The following is a 20,105-nucleotide window of genomic DNA, read 5'->3' on the forward strand; positions in this document are numbered from 1 at the left end:
AACAAAGGACTTCACAATTAGTTAAATTTGTGACTCAAATAAGCACCTTAAAAATCTTTGGGTTGGAGGTTTATAAACTAAGCAAGAAGAAACAAAAATTCTGCATTCAATTAAGTCCAAAAACTTGTTATAAGTGAATACACTAAGTTATCTGGTTGAGTGCTTTATCATGAGGTATATTTCTCTCTCTCCTATTTCATGATTAATGATAACTCTTCATCTCAATTAAGAGTCAAAATAGCTTGGTGATTCTGTATTTTCCCAAATTCCTAAAGAGTATGAATTATCTTTATATCATGGTGATATACATAATGCCAAAAGATATTTATACATGTGCATATAGAGGCCAACAACATCTTAGCCCTAAGAAACTAAAATGTTTCTGGTGTACTTTAAATATTTTAATCTTATTCTAACTCAGTAATGAAAACATATATAACAAAATTATGGTACTCTAGAAGCAATGTAAACCTTATAAATTTAATTTTTACCTGGGATTGTTTTTTAATGTATTTACTAAAAATTCATGTAGATCTATGCCAGTTGAATCAGTGTATTCTTGACTGGAATCTAAAAAACAACAACACAAAAACCCAGTATAAAGTTGTTTGAAACAAATCCCTTTCCCTTTACACATGATGTATATTAAAATAAAATGAGATGCCCCACATTGAAAAAAAACTGACAAAGTAGGAAAATGGAATTTATGATGAATTCAGATGACCACAATTTTGCTACTCCCATATAATGAGCATGACACGGATTTACGTAACTGTATGTCTATGTACATTCTTAAAAAAATTTATCTCTCAAATGTGCCAGTTTAATTTGTTCTGAATTCTTAAAGATCCTTTTATATACTCACCACAGTCCTCATATTCAAAAATGTCTCAAGCAAAAAATCAGTATGATTTAGACAATTAACTACGTTTGAAGCAAATTGAGTCTGCTTAGTTCAGTTACAAATATAAGTGCAGGCAATAATTTGGAGATAGGCAGGAACTGTAGCTCTGAAAGAATATTTAATTAGATTTGATCGGGTCTATCACAAAAAGCTCGCTTTCAAAATGTTTCTTTACAAACATTCATGTTTATTTCTTCCCCTTAAATGTAATAGCCTTATGCTGTTTATAAAACTGGTCAACATAACTGGGTCTATAAATTAAAAAAGCATTTTTATAGACTTGTAATGATATATGATGAAGTCCCTTAAAATTTATTATAAAAGATAAACATTCTAGGTTTCCAAGAATATTCTTACTGGATACTGAACATTTTGGCATCAGCTCTCTGTATCATAAGGAATTAAAAAAAAATAATATTTTTAGTGGAATCAGTATTCAAATTATAGTGATTCCATTATTTCAATACAAGAGACAGACCAATAAGTGATCATGACAGTTATCTTCCTTGGTGACTTTTGCATGTGTTGCAGTTTTTTGGCTAAAGCATCTTACTGATGTTCAGCAGAACTGCCTTATGCCATTTTGCCCAGAACAGTATCATCCCTTCGGTCTGTTCGAGATCATTTTTAATAGAAATACACTATGTAAAATTATTCAAGGGGTAAAGGATGGAATTATCGACAGTAAAACTAAAATTTTGTTTAAAAAACACAGAAATAAATTGCAAACCTCTTGATAACATTTTTCTGGGCAACTTATCACTGGCTTTTTCTTTTTCTGCTTCATCTTTTGAGGGCTTCTCCTCTTTTTCAAATGATTGTGTTAACTGGATCTGAATTTTCTCCTGTTGGAAGGTAAAATCAGTTATTAAGTGAAAATATAAAGTGATTCAGTTAATACCTCACATTTGTATTTTTTTGAGTAATACAAAATTGTATGGAGAAAAAGATTTTTATTTTATCCAATTAGATTCTTCAAACTAGAATACAACTTAAAATATTTTTACCGTTTTAATCAACTCTTGATAAAAAAATGTTAAAATTAAGGCTTTGAGTTGAATTTATCAATTGAAACATATCCTGAAAATTATCTTAGAGAAAATAAATGTTTTTTTAAGACTAGTTTAAATGAATCTACTTGTAAAACCCTTGGAGGACAGAACAGGTCTTTTTAACCTATTTTTTTTTTTGCAGTGGAGATGCCACAGTCAAGCAAAGTATGACAATTATCATCAATCATGACAATAGGAACATATGAGTCAGGTCAACACTTATCAAAAAATACTTTGAGTGTCCATTATAATCATATTTCTTCATTTTCTTGCCATATAAAACTGTAAATAAAAACTTTCCAAAACCAAATCCCCCACTTTGCTTATTTCCTATTTGAGCCTACTATCACTGTTCCTCCTTCAATCACCACAAAGTTGTTTTAGAAAGATTTCAAACAAAATTGTTTTCCTTAGTGATATGTAATATTTACTTGTAAAGTAACCATATTCTCTAAGACTGAAAAGGAGAACTACGTCTACATTTTATTTTTGAAACAATGTCATTACATGCAATTTCAGAACCCAAAGGAATTACTGGAAATTAATTCATATAGCTCAAATAGATAAAAATCACATAGCTCTGTTTATTCAGGCAAACTTATAAAGAAAGGCAGACTAACTTCCAGACCATTTCTACTAAAGATAAAGGTACAGCCTATATGCAAGCTAAATTACTGTATACAGTTGTTCTTTAGAGATGAAAAATATTAATCAATTACTTCGCTTTTCTAGGTGAGGGTTGGTGGTGACGGTAGGCGCAATAAGTCAATATTGAAGAAGATATAAATTTCAGGAATCTTAAACTTGCAGCCACCAGGATTTCTATTACCCATTTTCTCCCCACATAATTTTTTTCAAAATAGTATTTGGCAGAAGAATTTCAGATCAAATACATACATATTTTTTCCTATGGTGTTGCTGACTGCTATTTTCATCTTTTTTCAACTCTGCTTCCCATTCCATCCCAGTTCAAAATTGTGCTCAGGATATAGGACAAAAGCTATGCACTGGCAATTTCCACTAAAACGATGAACACCTGCTTTAAGCCCTCCTTTGTCTTGTTTACCAAATCTCATACGTTAATCAATGTCATACGTTCATCAACCAGTCATTTTTCTCATTATGACTCATTTTCTAATCCACTTTCCTCATTCTTTTTTAACTGTAAAATAGATATTTAAAAATGAATCCCAGAACTATGCTTCAGAAGTAGAATATTTAGAAGTTCTCCTGACTTACAGCTTCTCTATTGCTGTTACTCAAGGATATTCCATAAAATCCAGGTTGGAAGAAAAGATTTCACATTTACAACTTCACTAAAAGGCACTTATAATGACTATCAGATTTCATTTCCAAATTCTCTTTCTAAAGTCACATATTTTAATTACAGATATTAAACTATTTATCAAGATGAATTGTATTTAAAAATCCAGTATGCATAATGTACTGAGGCTTGTCTTCAGTTGGTACTGAGCCCTTGTTTTCAGTAGCAAATAAACAAGACATATTTTAAATGCCGAAGTCCTTATACACGAACTCTCCTGACTATAAATAACTCAAATGAGAGCAATATCTCCATAGGTAGCTGTAATTCCTTTACTCTTCACTTTGTAATTGACATCATTTATTGAGGTCACTTCCCTCTCATTAGCTGTCATCTGACACAAATGACATCTCTCTTTTAATTGCCTCTCAACCTTTGGAACAATGAGTTTTATTCCAGATTAATTCCTCAAAAATCACATTCTGAAGCAAGCATTATTAGTTGGAAAGTATCTCTGCCGTCAAGGATTTGGTACTAGTACATTTTACAAGAAATAACTTATTTTCCAATTCCCAGTCAGATGCAATTTAGTTAACTCAAGACTGGGAAAAAGACTTTCTATTAAAAAGAATATCTTTTGTTCAGAGAGGGTAATAATAGGTTATTATCCCAAAAGAAAAAGTTAACTGTATCCAAGAGAAATTGAGAAAGACTATATTACGTGGAATAACTGAACTCTGGCATAACCATCTTATTCATTATCCAAATGCTGTAACTCAGCTGTTTTGAACAATATATACATTAATATACAACATATACTCCTTATATTAATTTTTTCTCATAAATTTTCACTAGACAAATCTATGCAGTACTATAAGAACCCTCTCCCCCCTTCTGCCTCCCACAATAATTTTTCAGATAGGTGAAATGTACCAAATAAAACCAAAGATCATGTCTGTTACAGTTTTTCTCAAAAAAGGCACCTTTTCTGGACTAACAGTCTTATGAATGCCTGACCCTTCTCATTTCCTCTATCTCCTTGGACTAATTATTCCAAGAGGCTAAGATGGTGTAACATTTTGGTCAACAAAACAAAGAAATTAATTTTCAAAAAACATTACATTGCCAACTGCTCCACCCCGAACAGGTGCATTCTTTACTCTGAATGTACAAAAGAACTTTTAAAAATCAAAAGTAAATTTTGAACCCTATGTTGCTTGACACTTGAACGAATTTCAAAGGAAACTGATATTAAGTGCATTGACAATAAATAATCAATCAAAAAAGTCCTTTTGTTATAATTCAGAGACAGAGTTGTAGTGCTTTTAAAAACAGAACACATTCTAAATATGTGACAACTATCTTCAGTATCTATAGTAGGCTTTTGACGTCATCATCTTCTAAATCAAGGCAAAGCATAACTGTCTTTGCTTGAATTAACAAACGTACAATTAGCATTAAAAAAAAAAAAGACATACAACCTGTCATGGCTTTTTTTCTCTTTTCCTTTATTCAGTCATGTGTCTTAACCACAAAATTGCCTCAATTCTTTGGAAACTAATTGTTGGAATACAGAGGGATTTTAGGTTATTCAAACTCTTAAAAAGTAGAACAAGCCACAAAGAGCCAAAGTTATCACATTGATAAACACTGGTAGAGGGTCCAAAAATAATTATATGTAAATGTCCAAATGTAGAATAAGACAAAGATCAATCCATAACTGAGATTAACAGAAAAGTAAAGTCATAGCATTAAAAAGAATATAAAAAGCAAAAAACCAAACTATTTGCTTGAGCCTTGGTAGTTCTATACTTGGCAAACATAGACAGAAGAGGAATTAGAAATATTAGGCAACTATTAGAGCCATGCTAATACGAAAACAGACTTCACCACGCATTCAGGTTAAGTAAAATGATATGTAAGCAGAAGTCTTAGGTAGTCTCCTCTTCACACTCGAGAGGTGTTTGACAAATTTCTAAAAGCCAAAATCAAATTTGGGCAAATTCAAGGGCAAATTTCATCACAATCACATTAACTGGAAGTAGTACTTTAATATAACTTTTCCATAACAACTTATAATTTCCCTTAAAGCCATATTCTCAGTTAATTATATGATCTCTAAGTTTTTCCAGTGAGAAATCATTGCACTAAGCCTTAGACTTAGTAGTTTCACTTAGTAAAAACATACATAACACACGTACATGCACATCCAAATTTTATTTAACATTATGAAAAAATTTTCTCCAGGAAGTAGGTTTTTCCACAACTTTAAATAATTAATTTTTTTCCTTTTTTATTTTGCTTATTGCTTTTTTTTTTTTTTTTACCTGGTTCTCCTGTGATATCTCTGCTGTAGGGGGTGGTGGAGATTCTTCACACACTGCAAGGCTCCGAACTAGCTTTAACTTTGAGCTTGACTAAAGAAAAGTATTTAAAATTAACACTACATTCCATAAATCTAGGGCATATCCAAAAGCCCCCTAGAGTTTCTTAAGTTTCTTTATAATAGTTTCTGCCATGTACAGACGTAGGTGAAATGTGCAAATTAAATATATCATTAAATACCATTAAAACCTTTTGTTATGAGGGAAAACAATAACTGCAGTTTTGAAAATAATAGCAATAGCAAGAATGGGAATAACTCCAATCTCAAAACCCAAAGAATGATGAGAAAGCCATTTTCTCTACAGATGAAGAACCATTAAAGATATAAAAGCAGTGCACAAAAGCGACTAGGCAAGACAAAAAACCCAAATAAAACAAAATAAGCTTTCTGCCCCAAAGAAAATATGACAAAACTAAACTGAATGCAGTGCTCTATGAAAACAAAGATTCATCAAGCATGAAGGCCCTTGGCATGCCAGCACAAAATATTTACTATACCTTAGACCTTTTTCCTGTCTGTCCAAATGACTGCAGTGGCCGCTGAATACACAAGAAAGATTTGTATTAAATTTCATACTGAAACAAAAGATTGCTTCTTAGTTCATAATCCTAAACCACAGAGAAACTAACTGCACAAAGAATGGAAAACGAGGAAATCAAAGTTGGTTTCAAGTAAAGAAGTACTGATTCCTCCCAAAAGCACACTTGCAGAAGATTCTCTAAAATCCTTCTGTGGGTTGGCATGTCCTTTAAGTGAGCAAATAGCCACAATTTCTGTGTTAATTGAGCTAAATTGAATTTATAAGGTAAATTCTTAGACAGTAGCAAAATAAAATATACTTCTTTGGTATTCGATAACATATTACACTTTAGCCAAGGTTAGGGGGAAAAAAACCCCCACAAAGTCCTGAGGAATTTTAAGTGGCTGTGCTCAGCAAAGTTCCAAACTTACTAAGGAGAATGTTTCAAATGCCCATTGAGTCAGAGTACAACCACCTCTCTACTGAGTCTTTTCAGCACTGTACTTCATAGTACACCCCCAGTTTACTAGCACAGACTCCTACTTGCCTAATCTAGGGTAAGGCCATGAAGCAGAAATGAAGAAAAGTGGGCAAGGTTCTAATATGTATGTTCAGCTTGACCACCAGATCATCAATCACGCGAATAGGGAACTCACTGGGGTGAGTAGCTCTAGTCTGTGATACCAGGCTTTGGCTTGGGAAAGCAGCTGAAGTCCCTGTGAACCGAAGCCAGATAGGTTTTCTTTCCTTCCACCTCCTTCTAATCTACTTGTTTAACACCAACCCCAAACAGTACAAGGTCCAGGTATCTATCATTTATACTCAATGCCAGGGAGCCAGTTTGGTATCAAACATAAAACAAAGTCCTTAATACCTAGATGAGTATGCTTCACATATGAAAAAAAGCCACCATTTCATTCTAACATCCGAAAAAAACTTCCTTGTAGACCAACAGAAATGAGAATCTACAGTACCAGGGTGTTGTCTCCCATTTTGAGGCCAAAGTTCTTGAGATAAGAAGCACTATATTCTTGGGAATTTTGACCCTGGATTATCCAACATTAAAAATCAGCAGTAACAACAACAAAATGAAAATTAAAAAAAAAGAAAAATGATCTTCTGTTTCTTACAGAGAAGAAAATGGTACAGATGCATGAACAAATGCACACGGCATTACTGCCTAAGAGAGCTTTTACATGTTGGTTCTGTCTTCTCTATTTACTCACTTTTTTAATCAAGAGGATTTCTGTTACTCGCAACTAAAAACAGAATTAAAAGAAGTTATGTTACATAGAGTAAGGGTTTACAGGAAAAAAAAAATCCGAGAAAAGTCAATAGATGAATACGAGCAAAATGCACATGACTAAATGAGTTCTAAGGCAGCAGAAAAGAATTTACGATTTACTCCGGTCCTCTGCTTTAATCCCTTGTAATTCTACGTATCAAAGGCATAGCACTTTCTCTTAAAAGTTTTTTTAAAAAATAAGAGAGATGATTAACTGACAAGTAAAAGCTGCATTCACATGTAGGACTGGATTTAAATTTCTGGCTTTGCTTCTTACGAATAGGTGACCCTGGTCAAGTTATTTCAGTTTACTTTTACCGGTATAAAAGTTAATATTGTTTGTATTAATTCTCAAGGTTCTTGAAAAGGTTCAGGGAAAGGGTAGATTAAAAAAAAAAGGAGGGGGGGTTGGGGGAGGCTGTATATTGTCCCTACAGTAATGTTTTAGAATTTTCAATGACTTACACATGCATTAACCGTCTCAGTTTTAATTCATAAGAAAACTTTGATGAAGGAAGATTAAAAAAAGAAAAATCGGGCTTCCCTGGTGGCGCAGTGGTTGGGAGTCCGCCTGCTGATGCAGGGGACGCGGGTTCGTACCCCGGTCCAGGAGGATCCCACGTGCCGCGGAGCGGCTGGGCCTGTGAGCCATGGCCACTGAGCCTGCGTGTCCGGAGCCTGTGCTCCGCAACAGGAGAGGCCACAGCGGTGAGAGGCCCACGTACCGAAGGAAAAAAAAAAAAAGAAAAAAGAAAAGAAAAATCAAAGAGGGGTAAAATTATCTCACTGTGACTTAATATGTTCTAAGCTCCTGCTGTAAGCCACTCTGTGCCAGGCACTAGGCCTATAAAGATGAATAAGACACAATTGTTGGTCTCAAGAGCCTTATAGTCCAGTATCAGAGTTACTAAATAGTAAAACAGAACCCAAGATCTTTAGAATCTTAGTCCTGTGTACTTAATATCACACACCTATAAAAAATCTTGCTGTGAGTCAAATACTACTTGTGAGAGGGAGAATTCTAAAGATGGCCTCCTAACAGGCCCCTCCTCTGGTAATTTAATCGAACTCCAATCTAAAGAATGTTGTGAAGGGATTCTGCAGATGTAATTAAAGTCCCAAATCAGTTGATCTTAACATACAGATAATTCAGCTGGGTCTGACCCAATCAAGTGAGCCCTTTAAAAGCTGAGAGCATTCTTCTGTTGGGAGTGGGGCGGCAGATCAGATTCAAAGGGTGAGAAGGACCTGACACTGCACAGCTGGCTTTGAAGATGGAGGGGACAGATGAAGAGGCCTACAGGCAGCCTCCAGGGGCACAGAGTGGCCCTTGGCCGACAGTCAGCCAGGAAACATGGACCTCAGACCTCCAGCTGCAAAACACTGAGGTGCCATTGTTGTCGGAATGAGTGTAAAGACAAATTCTTCCCCAGAGTCTTCAGATAAGGGCCCAGCCTGGCCAACCCCTTGGATTTCAGCCTTGAGAAACCCTAAACAGAACTCAGCTGAGCTCAACTAACTTCTAGTCTACGTAACTGTGAGCTGATAACTGGGCATTGTTTTAAGCCTCTAAGTTTGCGGTAATATGCGACGACGCAGCAACAGGAAACGAATACACTGCTACATAAGTAAACTATAAACTGCCAAAGTGGCATTATTCAACAAAAATCACTTATTATTTCATTTCAAACAGCAAAGAACCGAAATTACATAATAAATACCAGAAAATCTACCATACACACATGCACACACACAACAAAGCAGAGAAAACAAGTTTGGCATTAAATAAGAATAAATTATTTTTAAAATGAATTTAGTTATTTAAAGCATGCCTTTCACTTTTCTAGCCCCATTTTTTTTTCTTTAATTTTTGACCCTGGATTAAGCAGGTTACATATATTTAGATTAAGCAGGTTACATATATTTAGATTTTACCCTAGCCCAAGCCAAGTCTCCTTCTCAATTTTTTTTTTTACTGTGGAAAAATACACAGGAAATTTACCATCTTAACCATTTTTAAGTGTGCAGTTCAGTAGTATTAAATACATTCATAATGTTGTGTCACCATCAGCACAATCCATAGCCGTAACTCTTTTCATCTCATAAAACTGAAACTCTGTACCCATTAAACATTAACTCCCCATCTCCTCTCATTCCAAGCTCTGGCAACTACCATGCTACTGTCTGTCTCTATGATTTTTTTTAAATTAATTAATTAATTTATTTTTGGCTGTGTTGGGTCTTCGTTTCTGTGCGAGGGCTTTCTCTAGTTGTGGCAAGCGGGGGCCACTCTTCATCGCGGTGCGTGGTCCTCTCACTGTCGCGGTCTCTCTTGCTGCGGAGCACAGGCTCCAGATGTGCAGGCTCAGTAGTTGTGGCTCACGGGCCCAGTTACTCCGTGGCATGTGGGATCTTCCCAGACCAGGGCTCGAACCCGTGTCCGCTGCATTGGCAGGCAGACTCTCAACCACTGCGCCACCAGGGAAGGCCTCAGTATTGACTCTTTTCTTGGAAATACCACATTCTCTCTCTGGAAAAAGTGAACTGTTCCAGTAACTTTCTTCCCGCCGTCTGCGAGGACAAGATCAGCATGTCACTGCTCTCGGATGTATGTTTCTGTTGTATACATCACTGGGGGCCTGTGATCCTGGAAGATGCCAAGGGGCACTAATCATTTGATTAGAGTAGCTTCCACAGCTTAACAGCTGTTTTCAGTGTTGTTCAAAGTTCTGCCCACAGACCTGTCAACAGGCAACACCTGGGAGCTTGCTGAGGTGCAGAATCTTGGCAGTCTCACCCCACACCTTCTTCAATCTCTTTTGTGGTTTTACAGTCTTCATCCTTTGCCTCCTTAAAGGTATTGACTTTAAATGGATCTGGCATCTCTGGCTCTGTGGCCCCTTCCCTCTTGGGTGTGCAGTTCATAGCAGGCATCCCCGGGCAATGGGGTGTCCTGGAGGTTGGGCTGGGGCTGAGAAAGCTCCCTTGGCTGGCCCCTTTGGTGCCCTAACTAAGAAATCATCTCCAAAACCAAAGTCATAAAGCTTTCCCTCAATGTTTTCTTCTAAGAGTTTTAGAGTTTTATAGCTCTTAGGTTTTTGATCCATTTTGTGTTAATTTTTGTTTATGGTCTTAGGTAAGGGTTCAACTTCATTCTTTTGCATGTGGATATCTAGTTTTCCCAGCACCATTTTTTAAAAGACTGTCCTTTCTCCATGGACTTGGCACCCTTGTCAAAAATCGTTTGATCATATACGCAAGGACTTATTCCTGGGCTCTCTATTCTATTCCACCGGCCTATGTGTCTGTCTTTATGCCAGCGCCACATTGTTTTGATTACTGTAGCTTTGCAGTAAGTTTTGAAGTCATGAAGTGTGACTCTTCCAGTTTTGTTCTTTTTCAAGACTGTTTTGATTATTCCGGGTCCTCTGAGGTTCCATATGAATTTCAGGATGGGGTTTTCTAGTTCTGCAAAAATGACATTTGGGTTTTGATAGGATAATTACATTGAATTTCTAGATCACTTTGGGTAGCATTGACATTTTAACAATATTAAGTTTTCCAATCCATGAACATAAATGTGTTTTAATTTAGTTATGTCATCTGTAATTTCTTTCAGCAATGCTTTGTAGTTTTCATAGTACAAGACTTTCAACTCCTTGATTAAGTTAACTTCTAATTATTTTATTTTTTAATGCTATTGTAGATGAAATTGCTTTTGTAATTTCCTTTTCAGATTGTTCATTGTTAGTGTATAGAAATGCAACTGATTTTTGTGCACTGACTTTGTGTCCTGCTACTTTACCTGAATTCATTTATTAGTTCTAACAGGTTTTTTTTCGAACATGTGTGGAATCTTTAGGGTTTTTTTTTTTTTTTTTAACTTTTTTACATTGGAATGTAGTTGATTGACAATGTTGTGTTAGTTTCAGGTGTTAGGGTTTTATACATATAAGATCATGTCATTTTCAGAGATAATTTTACTTCTTCCTTTCCAATTTGGATGGCTTTTCTTTCTTTCTTGTATAATTGCTCTTAGAATTTCCAGTACCATGTTAAATAGAAATGGTAAAAGTGGGCATCCTTACCTTGTTCTTAATCTTAGAGGAAAAGCTTTCAGTGTTTCACCATTGAACATGAAGCTCAATGTGGGTTTTTCATATATGGATTTTATTGTGTTGACGTAGTTTCCTTCTATTCCTAGTTTTATGAGTGTAAAAACAAAAAATCTTAATAGGTTGTTGTGTTCGATTATGATGATCAGGTTACCTCCCCCCCCCGCCCCCATTCAGTTAATATGGTATACTGCATTGGTTGATTTTCATATGCTGAACCATCCTTGGAACCCACTTGGTCATGGTGTGTAATTCTTTTCATATGCTGCTGAATTCAATTGGCTAGTATTTTGTTGAAGATTTTTGCATCAATGTTTATAAGTGATAGTGGTCTGTAGTTTTTTCTTGCAGTGTCTTTGTCTGGCTTTGGTTATCAGAGTAATGCTGGATACATAGAAAAATAAGTTACAAAGTATTCCCTGCTCTATAATTTTTTGGTAAAAGTTTGGGAACTATTGGTGTTAGTTCTTCAAACACTTGGTAGAATTCCTCAGATCCAGGGCTCTTCTCTGTCAGGAGATTTTGATTTTTTGATTCAATCTCCTTATTAGTTATATGTCAATTCAGATTTTCTGTTGTGATTTAGTCTTGGTAGGTTTCGTGTTTCTAGGAATTTGTCTATTTCATTAGGTTATCCAATATGTTGGTTTGCAATTGTTCATAGTACCCTCTTTTAATCCTTTTTATTTTATAGAATAGATAGTAATGTCCATACTTTCTTTTTTTTTTTTTTGCGGTATGCGGGCCTTTCACTGCTGTGGCCTCTCCCGTTGCGGATCACAGGCTCCGGATGCGCAGGCTCAGCGGCCATGGCTCACGGGCCCAGCCGTTCTGCGGCATGTGGGATCTTCCCGGACCAGGGCACGAACCCGTGTCCCCTGCATTGGCAGGCGGACACTCAACCACTGCGCCACCAGGGAAGCCCCATATTTTCATTTTTATTTTAGTAATTTGAGGTTTTCTTTCCTGGGTTCTTTTTTTTTTCCTCTGGTTCTCTCTTTTCTTCTGGGTTCATCTAGCTAAAGGCTTGTCAATTTTGTTGACCTTTTTGAAAAACCAACTTTTGGTTTCATTAATTTATCTCTATAGTATTCTTTTCACTTTTAACAGAATTTCATTCATCGTCACAGTAAAAATTTAGCAGCTCCTTTAGCAGACTTTTACTACTTCAGAAAGATCCTAATTAAATTAGAATTTATAAGGCTTAGGGCTAAAGATGCCAATTTATAATTTACATTGTTTGATACTACAGTATAGGACAGGAATTAGGCCAATAAATGGGTTCAGAATATGAAACATCCCTAATATAATTTCAGTTTGAAACTGATATTAATACACTGTCAGAGCTACTAGCTCCTTGCTTAGAGAAAAACTGAGGTTCAATAATAAATGGTTAAGGTGTAATATTACAATAAACACAGACTGCTTTTTAACATACTGCTCTGTAGATCAACTTCGAGGGCAAAGAAAAACAAACATAACTGATGATTTCAGTACTTTGGTCTTTTGTTTACAATAAAAGAACTTTAAACAAATTTAAAATTTATTTCAGAATATGGATCTAGAAGGATCCTCAAAACATTACCCATGTCTTAATTGCTATCCCAAACCAGAGACCTTTACAATTAATAACAAAAGAAGCAAAAATCTAAATCCATGTAGTCAACTTAATATTAAGGAATAATCTATAGGTTTTGTTTTCTAACATTTCTTTGCTTATCATAATGGCTCTGTCTCTCCTTTTTTTTGTTTTTGGCTGCACCATGCAGCATGAGGGATCTTAGTTCCCCAACCAGTGACCAAACTCATGCCACCTCAGTGGAAGCGTGGAGTCCTATCCATTGGACTGCTAGGGAATTCCCCATAATGTCTCTTTTGGTCTAATATTTTCAGTAATCTTCCTTGCTATCTTTGTACCGCTAGGACGAGTTTAGATCTGTTTAAAGTTTATTACGAAAGAAAATAAAGGAAAGAAAAACAAAAGCACTGAAATCATGAACTATGAGATTTACGTATTGCTAAGGAAGAAGAGAATAATCTTTATGAGTTGTACTGTGTTTTCATAAAACTAACTACCAATCAATATCACTCAATTAATAGTAAATCTAACTTATTTCAAAAAGAGGATCATTTTTTATTTGTAATTATTATGAACAAAATTAATGATAACAGTTGACACCTTTCAACTAAGGCTCTTAATATACTTTGAAGACCTTACTAATTCTCACTACTTTTCAAGATAATGGTAATTATATATTTTTAATAATTTTTTTGATGTGGACCATTTTTAAAGTCTTTATTGAATTTGTTATAATATTGCTTCTGTTTTATGTTTTGGTTTTTTGGCCCCGAGGCATGTGGGATCTTAGCTTCTCAACCAGGGATCGAACCCCCACCCCTTGCATTGGAAGGCGAAGTGTTAACTGCTGGACCGCCAGGGAAGTCCCTAATGGTAATTATTGAGAGAAGATAATGAATTGAAGTGTAAATGTCAGCTAAAGGTCAAGAATAGTAAGAACAAAAGAGGCCAGGCTGATATTTTCCACCGGAATAACAGAAAACAACAAAGTTTTCTGAGTTGGCAGAGTGGATTTTTAAAAAATATCAATAAACTGACAAACCACCCCCAATCACTAATTTGTTTATACCATTTAATGCTCTGGGCAAAAAGGCACAGGATTAAAAACCCAAAGGCTGTGGAATCTAAAATTGATACAAATGAACTTATTTACAAAACAGAAACAGACTCACAGACTTAGAAAAACAAACTTACGGTTACCAAAGGGGAAAGGGGGGGGGGAGGGATAAATTAGGAGGTTGGGATTAACATATACACACTACTATATATAAAAGAGATAACAACAAGGACCTACTGCACAGCACACAGAACTCTACTCAATACTCTGCAATAGCCTATATGGGAAAAGAATATGAAACAGAATAGATATCCGTATATGTATAACTAAATCACTTTGCTGTACACCTGAAACTAAACACAACATTATAAATCAACTATACTCCAACAACAACAACAAAAAAAATCCAAAGGCACAGGATTAAACATCTAAGGTAAAGTCCCTGGAGAAAGTCAAGGACTCTGGTTTATAGTTACCCCGTATATTAAATGAAGATAAAGGATCTTACCATCCACCATCCTAATGATGATATATGTGAAAGTTATTGGAGGAAGTAAAAATATTATGTAAAAGCATTCTACATCTGCAAGATGTGGGGAACATCTTCTTTATACATGTCATAATAAAGCACTGTGAAAAGCAAATGTGCTAGCTATCATGTGTATATATCACCCAGGTTCAATAGAAAGAGCACCAAATCATAGAAATAATTAGAAAAGTAAAATGTAGTATGGGAAGTCAATTTTAAGTTTTAAAAGTTGAACTCATTAAATACTTTTAAAGACAAAAGTACAGTACACAGATAGGGAACTTAATACAAAGAAAAAGTACTGTATTGAAAATTTTGGGAGCTTATGTCAAGAAATAAATTTTACTTTTTTTTAATTACTAAAGAAAAAAAAATCTGATGTTGCATGACAATAAAGGGATCAATCTGAGGAACAATATAGTTGTGCTACTGCTAATAAATAATTAGTAACGATTATGATGATGATTATAAATATCATATTACTAACAGCATCTACCATCTGTTGGGCTTTTACTATGTAGCAGGTACATTACATACAGCCTTTTATCTTTGAGGAAAAAATAGTTAAGATTTGTATGATTTTACATGGACATAATCTTACTGAGCCCTTTAAACAGAAACTTCTTTACATGTTTCCTCAATTAAGGAATTTGATGCCCACTAACCTCACTGTTGGAGAAGTGTGGTCTCCCCCCTGAGCTTTTCTGATAACCTTATTAGACTGTCATTGCTTTCCTGTCCCTTACTTGCCCTATCCTCCCCTTTTCAAAGAAATACATTGGAACTAACTTGGGGAATACAAGATGTAAAAGTCTCATGTTAATTATCACAGGGCTTGCTATAGAAGCTGAGAATATACTAAACACCTGTTTCAACTGATTCTGTGTATAGAAAATTCACTCATATATATCAGAAGCTGTTCATGCACTCTGGCACATGAGGCCTACTTGTTAACAAAAATCAGTTCTATTATTTCCTCCATAACAAGGGTTACCAACACAATTTGGACTCGCCATCCTACTGTTCAGTAGTTTGTGGGAAGAGGGATCAATGTTTGAACTGCTCCGAAATACGTTTTGGATTGTATTTATAGGTACATGTATACAGATGATCATTCCTAGACAAAACATTTGTCAAGTACAAAGATACAATTGTCAAACCATGGGAAAGTTGAGTTTGAACCTTAGAGCATAAGATTCCTAATTTTACATTTCAAATAAATGGCAGAAATAAACACAAGTAATTTACCCTAAATTTAATGTGAAAAATCTATCTCTGAGAAAAATCAAAACACAACGACCACGTGATTAAGTTATACAAAGGAAACCAAAGCAAACACTCCCCCCATCCATTTATCCCATGTTAAAGGTTAGTGGTAGTCTAACAAATTAAGATTTTTCTGGATTTAGAAACCTGACACCTCACTACCCCAAACCTTCCAAATATTTAATAATCATACAAAGTCCAACATATCACTCAAGATTTGCAAGAGGAATGGTGTGTGTGTGGCAACAGAAAAATTACTAAGCAAAAACCCTTTGTACAATTATTTGGGACCATATCAACAATTCAGAACAACTCCAAAGCAATTATGTGGGAAAGTGAACTTCTTGACATTAATGCACACATACTGCTTGAATTACTTCTAAAGCATTCTTAAGAAATTCTTAAGAAAGTAATCTTAAAAATTCTCTAAAAGATTATAGTTTCAAATAAAACTGAATAAAAAACACAATTAACAGTTCTGAAGAATAGAGAATCACAGAAGCGAAATTATTTATAGAAGAAATGGTCAAGGAGCTCTAGGAGATAATATCTGCTTGGAACCATTCAAGGTGATGCCTAATGTCTGCTGGCCTCTCTCCAGCTTGATGAAATTAATATTATTATTACTTTGGTTTATGCAACTTTATTGAAGAAAAATCAATTAGTAGCAGAGCTATCAGTTTATCACTTATCCATTGACAACTTGCATCATTTACTCAGTGTTATATTAAACAGTGTATTGGAAGATAGATTAGCTAATAGCTCCAAGCCTCCTAACAATGTAAATGAAAATTACAAAATGTGTGAGACCCTATTTTGGAATACAAAGAGTGTTTGACTTCCAATTTCCATTCTCTGTAGAACAAGAGCAGGTCATTCCCTTATTGACATGCATAAAACACATCACATTTTCCATTCTGCTGATGCTATCAATTCAATACCAATTCTCCAGCCACATCAGTTATGAGCATAAAGTATATCATGTAACCTCAAATCTCTAAGAGTGGAAGGTTTAAACAAGAATGGATGCTGCTAGAATAATGCTGCTTCCTTTGATGTGACAACTCAGCTTCCACCTTCCTCCCCCTCAGATGATTCTTCAGCACATTAGAGCAGTGAGGAATGGTTTTAGTCTCATAACAAAGTTAGAGTGAAAACACTGGCCACATAATACACATGCTCCATTTTTTTAAAAAAAACTTTTGAATCTTGGGTAACTGTTCTCTTGTAACTACTTTACAGCTTCTAAAAGCACTTACTGTCCAAAGCTGGAAGAACGTAAGTATTCTCAGATGAGCATGTGAATGAATGGAGGGAGGTAAACAAAACATAAAATGAAAAAAGATGAGGTCTGATAGGGGAGCAGCCAGATAAGAAAATAATAAAAGGAACCATAATTTAAAGTTTATTCCAGTTGTAATGAAGGTTATTCTGACTTTAAGGTAGCATCACATGGCATACTTCTGAGTCCATTCCTGAGACAGCCTGCTGTACTTATCTCTGTCTGTTTTATAGATCCATGCAATCTCTGGCACTAGGGGATCATCTGGGTTTGGATCACATAGCAGTGAACAAATGAAGAACATTTTATGTAAACGTTATCCTTAACAAACAGTAGAAAATCATAAGATTTCTTTACAGTTTTATACTATGACATCCCTTCATTTAAAAATGAGTTTTTCTAAATAAAATATTAAGGGGATGGTCAGGAAATTAAGACTTGGAAATGGATGAAATGTATGCTTCCTTAGGAAAACACTTCCATTTCCCTAAGTCACTTTATTTTTATTTTTTCGGTACGCGGGCCTCTCACTGTTGTGGTCTCTCCCGCTACGGAGCACAGGCTCCGAGCGCGTAGGCTCAGCGGCCATGGCTCACAGGCCCAGCCGTTCCGTGGCATGTGGGATCTTCCCAGACCGGGGCACGAACCCATGTTCCCTGCATCAGCAGGCGGACTCTCAAACACTGCGCCACCAGGGAAGCCCCCTAAGTCACTTTAAATATTACTATGCTGAAGGAAGACAACAGATATAAATTATATTCACGGTAGCTGACTTTCAGAATGATAGAGAGGAAAGCAGAGAATATATTGACTAATTCAAAATTCTTAATAGGGAACCTACATTAATTGGTACATACATCTAAAATTTGAGTAAAAATAATAGTTGCTATTTAAAATTAAACCTTCAGGCAGTATCTTAGAGGTAACAAAAGAAGATGAAATGCCTAGTAGTATTTTTTTTAAAAAGGCATTTCATAATAGGTAACTCCCTATCAAGTTAAGAGGTAACTGTATATTAACTGGATTATTTTTTCAACAAGACACTCTATTCCCTGTTGATTCTTAAAACAGCTGACTTTATTTTACATTATGCGAAAACAGAATGACAATTTTTTTCTAGTTTTATATACTTCATTCCTAATTTCCATTACTTAAATCTCTTCTCTGTATATTATTCCAACTGTAAGCCCCTTGCCAGACACCTTGCACAGAGGCATCTTGGACTTCAAAATCTCCAAGCAGAGTAAATATACCCACATACAGTAAATTCTTGATAAACATTTGAGTAAACAACGAATATAGCATTCAGTGGATTAACATAAAACAAATTCTCATATTCTCCTTGTTCCTCCCCCAGTCGTTATAGTCACCATACTATACGGAATGTGATGTCAGAGACCAGGCCCATTTTTCCTTGCTACACTATGTCCTTGCCATGGAATAGGTTTTCAGTAAGTGTTTGGGGAATGCATGAAATTCTCCTGTAGTATGAACAACTGGGCCATGATTCAAGAATGGTCGTCAAAACGTTTTTGTGCTTATTGCCAAGGGCAACACAACAGACATGGTAGGAAATGCAATACAGGCATACCTCATTTTACTGCACTTGGCAGATACTGTGTTTTTACAAACTGAAGGTCTGTGACAACCTGCAAGTCTATCGGCACCATTTTGCCGACAGCATTTGCTCACTTTGTCACCGTTTGGCAATTCTCACAATATTTCAAACTCTGTCATTATTATTTTATTTGTCATGGCGACCTGTGATCAGTGATCTTTGATGTTACTACTGTAATTGTTTTGGGGTGCATCAAACCACATCCACGTAAGACGGCAAGCTTAACCAATGTGTGTGTGTTCTCACTGCTCCACCAACTGGCCAGCCGTTCCCGTCTCTCTCCGTCTCCTCTGGCCTCCCAGTTCCCTGAGATACAATAACACTGAAATCAGGCCAGTTAATAATCCTATATTGGCATTTAAGTGTTCAAGTGAAAGGCAGAGTCACACGTCTCTCAGTTTAATTCAAGAGCTAGAAATGATTAAGTTTAGTGAGGAAGGCATATCGAAAGCTGAGACAGACTGAAGGCTAGGGCTGCTGTGCCAAGCAATCAGCCAAGTTGTGAGCATAAGAGAAAAGTTCTTGGAGGAAAGTGCTACTCCAGTGAACACACCAATGACAGGAAAGTGAAACTGCCTAACTGCTGATACGGAGAGAGTTGTCTGGATAGAAAATCCAAGCAGCCACAACATTCCCTTAAGCCAAAGCCTAATTCAGAGCAAAGCTCTGACTCTCAGCAATTCTGTGAAGGTTGAGAGAGGTGAGGAAGCTGTGGAAGATTAAAGCCAACAGAGGTTGGTTCATGAGGTTGCAGAAAAGAAGCCATCTCCGTAACATAAAAGTGCAAGGTGAAACAGCAAGTGTGATGTAGAAGCTGCAGCAAGTTATCCAGAAGATCTAATAGCCTTCTACTGGAAAAAGATGCCATCTAGGACTTCCATAGCTAGAGAGGAGAAATCAATGCCTGGCTTCAAAGTTTCAAAGGACAGGCTGATTCTCTTGTTAGGGGCTAATGCAGCTGGTGACTTTAAGTTGAAGCCAGTGCTCATTTACCATCCTGAAAATCCTAGGGTCCTTCAGAATTACACTAAACCTACGCTGCCTGTGCTCTATCAGTGGAACAACAAAGCCTAGATGATAGCACATCTATTTACAACATGGTTAACTGAATATTTTAAGCCCACTGTTGAGACCTACTGCACGGAAAAAAAGATTCCTTTCAAAATATTGATACTACCACTCACTGACAATGCACCTGGTCACCCAAGAGCTCTGATGGAGATGTACAACAAGATTCATGTTGTTTTC

At 35.9% G+C, this 20,105-nt stretch overlaps 1 protein-coding gene across 9 annotated transcripts in view; it reads right to left on the minus strand.

Moving 5' to 3' along the window:
- R3HDM1 (R3H domain containing 1) overlaps nt 1-20,105 on the minus strand; it is a 114,595-nt gene that overhangs the window by 89,564 nt on the left and 4,926 nt on the right. For 5 of the 9 annotated variants that reach the window (XM_082658211.1, XM_082658215.1, XM_082658213.1 and 2 more), the window contains exons 3-6: nt 6,104-6,145; nt 5,548-5,637; nt 1,635-1,749; nt 492-570 (exon numbers count right to left, since the gene is read on the minus strand). In XM_082658211.1, coding sequence (XP_082514337.1) covers nt 492-570; nt 1,635-1,749; nt 5,548-5,637; nt 6,104-6,145 — 326 coding nt within the window. Of the gene's footprint in view, nt 1-491; nt 571-1,634; nt 1,750-5,547; nt 5,638-6,103; nt 6,146-20,105 lie in introns of those variants that run through there. The other 4 variants (XM_082658214.1, XM_082658217.1, XM_082658216.1 and 1 more) reach the window with 4 other exon arrangements.

The sequence above is a fragment of the Grampus griseus genome (genome assembly GCF_964374135.1).
Source record: "Grampus griseus genome assembly, chromosome: 7".
In the NCBI taxonomy this organism is placed as follows: domain Eukaryota; kingdom Metazoa; phylum Chordata; class Mammalia; order Artiodactyla; family Delphinidae; genus Grampus; species Grampus griseus.